At 46.7% G+C, this 4,585-nt stretch overlaps 1 protein-coding gene across 1 annotated transcript; it reads right to left on the bottom strand.

Annotated features, from left to right (window-relative positions):
- Positions 1-374: 374 nt before the first annotated feature.
- On the bottom strand, positions 375-1,754 carry LOC122069074. Its single transcript, XM_042633020.1, has one exon. It carries the CDS (start codon positions 1,752-1,754, stop codon positions 375-377), a length of 1,380 nt encoding a protein of 459 aa, XP_042488954.1.
- Between the last annotated feature and the right edge of the window lie 2,831 nt (positions 1,755-4,585).

The raw sequence follows: 4,585 nt of genomic DNA on the forward strand, positions 1-4,585 counted from the left end.
TTACAACGCCTTTAGGGCCACAAATGGGCATAATATCTTTTTGGTGGGTCAATCTCGTCAGGCCTCGAGAGAGAACCTCTTCCGCCATGATAAAAAGCAAGGGGGATATAGGGTCTCCCTGTCTCAATCCTCGCTCCACGCCAAAGAAGCCCTGCGGGCCTCCATTGACAAGAACAGAAATCTTAGTTGAAGCCAATAGTTGATGCAGCCATGTGATCCAATTTTCTGAGAATCCAAATTTTTCCATCACCTTAAAGAGGAAAGACCAAGAAATCGTATCGTATGCCTTTCTGATGTCTATTTTTAGACCAAGGCCACCCCCTCTCGTGGCAGAATACATCAAGTTCGCCAACTCGGATGCCACACTAATGTTGTCATGGATCAGCTTCCCTTTTTGAAAAGCTCCCTGTTCTTCCGAAATGAGCCTGGGGGAGAAATCTCTCTAAGCGCATAGCCAACACCTTAGAAATTATTTTGCAGAAAAAATTGCTCATACACAATGGTCGATACTTGTCCAGAGTCTCAGCTCCGTCCACTTTAGGGATCAGAATTAGGAAAGTATTGTTAACACCTTTAGGCATACGACTAGTCCTGAAGAAGGCTTTCACCGCATTACAAACATCACCTTCCACAATGCTCCAACACTTCCTGAAAAATTTTCCAGAGAAGCCGTCTGGGCCAGGCGAGCTTTCAGGATCAAGCGCCCAGACCGCCTTCATGATCTCTGCATTACCAGGAAGAGAGTCTAGATGAAATATGTCTACTTGTTGGAGAACCCTCGGAATGCTGTCCAAAAGATCAAGATGATCGACTGTTGGAGCATTTTTGTGAAATCCCTCATAGAATTCCACAATATACTCACCCAAATTAGTTTGCCCTTCCACAATTGACCCATCCTGTTTTTTGAGGGATCGGATAGTATTTCTATTTCTTCGCATTTTAGCAGATAGATGGAAAAACTTAGAATTTCTGTCCCCATAAGTCAACCACCTGAGTCTCGCCTTTTCTGCCCAAAGCTTTTCATGGTTCTCTTGCGCCTTGAGAAGAGCCGTTTTAGCATCAGCCTCCATTCGGAACAGTTGATCCGACAACCCATTACTGTCAATCTCCTCCTGCACGTGGTTGAGATTTTTCTTTGCCTCATCGAGATCCGTTTCAAAATGGGGAAAGGTCTGTTTCGCCCAACCTTTTAACGCCCCTTTGAGCCGCTTGAGTTTAGACATTAGGGATAAAATAGGTGACCCTGGAACCCACTCCGCCCAGGATTCAGCTACAACCCTATCGAAGTCCTCATGATCCGTCCAAAAATTATTAAATCGAAAGGGGCAATTTGGAGGGCGCTGGCTGCTACTTGAGACCACAAGCAGAGGGGAATGGTCAGAGGCAAACCGAGGAAGGACCTGTTGAGAACAGTCCTGAAAAAAGGATATCCATTCTTCGTTACAAAAACCTCTATCCAAAACAGCACAGACATTACCTCGGCATCGATTGTTTGTCCAGGTGAATTTCCTGCCCATCGAGGGCACCTGAGATAGAAGACATGCGTCAACCATGGCTCCAAATTCTGCTGCCGACCCCAAACTGAAATTTCCTGGGCCACGTTTCTCATGAGATTGAAGGCATGCATTAAAGTCACCAATAACAGTCCAAGGAGTAGGAGTTTGAGGAGTATCAGCCACCAAATCCATCCATAAAGCTCTTCGCCCCGCCCCAAAGCTGCTACCATGAACAAAGGAAATCTGGATATGGCTCATACCCCAATCCAAAGCAATTGTAACATGCTGTTCAGACTCAGAAACAGAAACAGGGACCTTCAAATTTCTTCTCCACAGGATCCAAAGGTTTGGAATTCTATTGAGCCTATTGTTATGAATAAAATCACCGTAAAAGCCTAGTTTATTAAAAAACAAATTGGGAAAGTCACAGGTACCTATCATCGGTTCTGCGATACACAGAAGGTCTGGATCCTTCTGAATAATCAACTCTCTCAAGGCCCGTCTTCCGACCGCCTTCTTGATGCCCCTAATATTCCAGAAAAGGACCTTCATCAAATCACTTATTTGTGGCATCCAGATGACCAGACATTGAAGTCTGCCCCAGCATTCCACCTTCATGCGCAGGTCTATTAGAGTTATCTTCCACATCTCGAAGAAAACTGTCAATTGCTGTCACTTCTTGGTGTTGGACTATCACCCTTCCTCCCACAATATGTGATGGAGACAAGTCTGAAACAACATGCTCAGGGCCCTCCCATTCATGATCGCGCCCTCCTCTGCCAGCGTGAGTCTTCCGGCAGCCTCCCCGTCTGCCAATGTTCACTGCTCTGTTCTTACGAGGCCTGAGAGTACGAGGCACAGGGGCCCTACCTGTGTTAGGAGCTTCAATCTCAGCGCCTTTCTGGTTTCTCTCTTCCCTGAAAGGATGAGAGTCATGTTCGGACAAGGAGCTTGCAGAGTCTGCTGGGTCGGATCCATATTCAGTTCCGCCCAATGGGTTGTCCACCATAGGACGGTCAATAAGTTGCTGGTCTACCTTGCTAGATGGAGGATTGCACTGCCCATTGGGTGAGCTGGCCTCAGAGCTGTTATCTTCCACCAAGTACTCCTTAGAACTTCCTTCAAAAAGTTGATTTGGAATGATCCCATTGCCACTTGGCAGATTCCCTTCCTTCTCAGAATTGTCTTCCAAGGGAAGGATGATTTCAAGATTCCCATGTATGCTATTAGGCGTAGACTGTCTTAAAATAGCAGCTCTTGAGAAGGAAAGAGATCCGTGCATTGGCTGAGCAGAGGATCTTCCAGCATTACTCACCATCTCCGCCGCGTCGCCGCCCTGCCAGGGGCCTTCATCCTGTCTTCCACCTTCTTCTTCACCAAACGTCTCACCATCTATGTGTCCTTCACGGTGCTGCACCTCTCTTTGGTGCTTTCCAATGGCGGCAAGATTGCACATTATGACCCATTCTCTTACAATACCCGCACCTAAGCATGCCATCTTCATAGGAAATAATCTGTTTGAACCAGAAAATTTCCCCCGTTCCTGGTTGTCGTCTCTCCACTTGAATCTCCTCAGGCCTGCTTGCTCCCATTTCGATCTCCACTTGGACCCGAGCAAAAGATCCCATGGAAGCCGCTCGAGTACATCTATCAAGTGCAACAGGTCTCCCAGCAGCCTTAGCCATAGTGAGTAGAATCTTCTCATGCCAATATTCAAGAGGCAAATCGGGGAATCTGATCCATACGAGCTTAGTATTGATATTCTTCGCATGCACATCAAAGTCAGGCTTCCATCGCTGGAAACGGAGAACGTGACCAGCGACTCTCGTAAGGCTTCTTCGCCACAGTGCTGCCATGTCACCTTCCTTTTCAAATTTGAAGAGGATGTAACCCTTCCCCATCGGAGCCATCTTCACACCGCCTTTGAGGTTCCAGTTTTCTCTCGCCTCCTTGCGGATGTCATCCATAGATATGAATTTGAAATTTGCTCTGCCAATCAAAGCAAATCGGAAGCCCTGGAGGCGTTCCTCATAGGCATCTTGAGGAACAATTATCTTTGTATCAGTGCCCGCATGAATGGGGTCTGGCAAACTATCCACATCCGGCAGAGCTCTCCCCACCACGGAAGAATAAGAGCGTCTCCCTTCATCTCCAGCAGGAACCTTTGGGAGACCCTCCTCAGCCACATCCTGCTCAGCCGAGAGTGGTTCATTCATAGGATGCTCAGGCAGCTGATACAGTTCCTAAAACAGGGGAAACTGGGTATTAAGTAACCCCTTCACTGGATCAAGTTGGGATTTATTTTCTTTTCTATGTTTCTTTGAGCTGCTGATACACAAGCAGAGAATACACAAGCAGATCCGAATGAGATAGCTCGGATCTGCTCAGATCTGCTCGGATCTGCGCTGATCTGCTCAGATCTGCTCCCTCACCCTTCAGTTCTCTTCCACTGGAACCTCGTTCTCGGTTTCGTAGACACAAATCTGCTTAAGCCTTGAACGATGGCTGAGGAAAGGTGCCCAGACCTGCACGGATCTGCTCAGTTCACAGATCTTTGCCCCACTGATATCCTCTCTACCCGTCCTCCTCCAAACGCTTATAGGTTCAGTCGCCTTTGTCTTCTCAATGAACAGCAGCGGCGAAGAAAACTGTTAAACCCAGTAAGCAGCTCTGTCTTCTCGGCAGATCTTCTCCGATCACCCTCTTCTCAACAAAATCGCTTCAACTATTCGGCAAAGATTTCACTGAGAGGAAACAGTGAGGAGCAGCGACGTTTGTTGGTAGAGATTTCAGGGAGAGTAGCGAGACGGAAAAGTAGGGAATTCCTTTACCATTGATGGAAGAAACTGTCTTCCATATTTTATGTGTTGGATGGTATGATATCGTGTATTCCGTCACTTGTGTTTGTGGGTTGATTACGATGAGCCATAAATATGTGCGCACTATGAATTATACTGATGATTCATTTTTTTAATCCGAAAAAGGTGCGAGGACAAGTGGTTGTAACCATGCATTCTTGCGTATGAATTATATTAATGCTTTATTCTTTGTAACCTGATAAAGGTGTGAGGACGAGTGGTTGTACCCAT

The sequence above is a fragment of the Macadamia integrifolia genome, unplaced genomic scaffold (assembly GCF_013358625.1).
Source record: "Macadamia integrifolia cultivar HAES 741 unplaced genomic scaffold, SCU_Mint_v3 scaffold530, whole genome shotgun sequence".
Taxonomy (NCBI): Eukaryota; Viridiplantae; Streptophyta; class Magnoliopsida; order Proteales; family Proteaceae; genus Macadamia; species Macadamia integrifolia.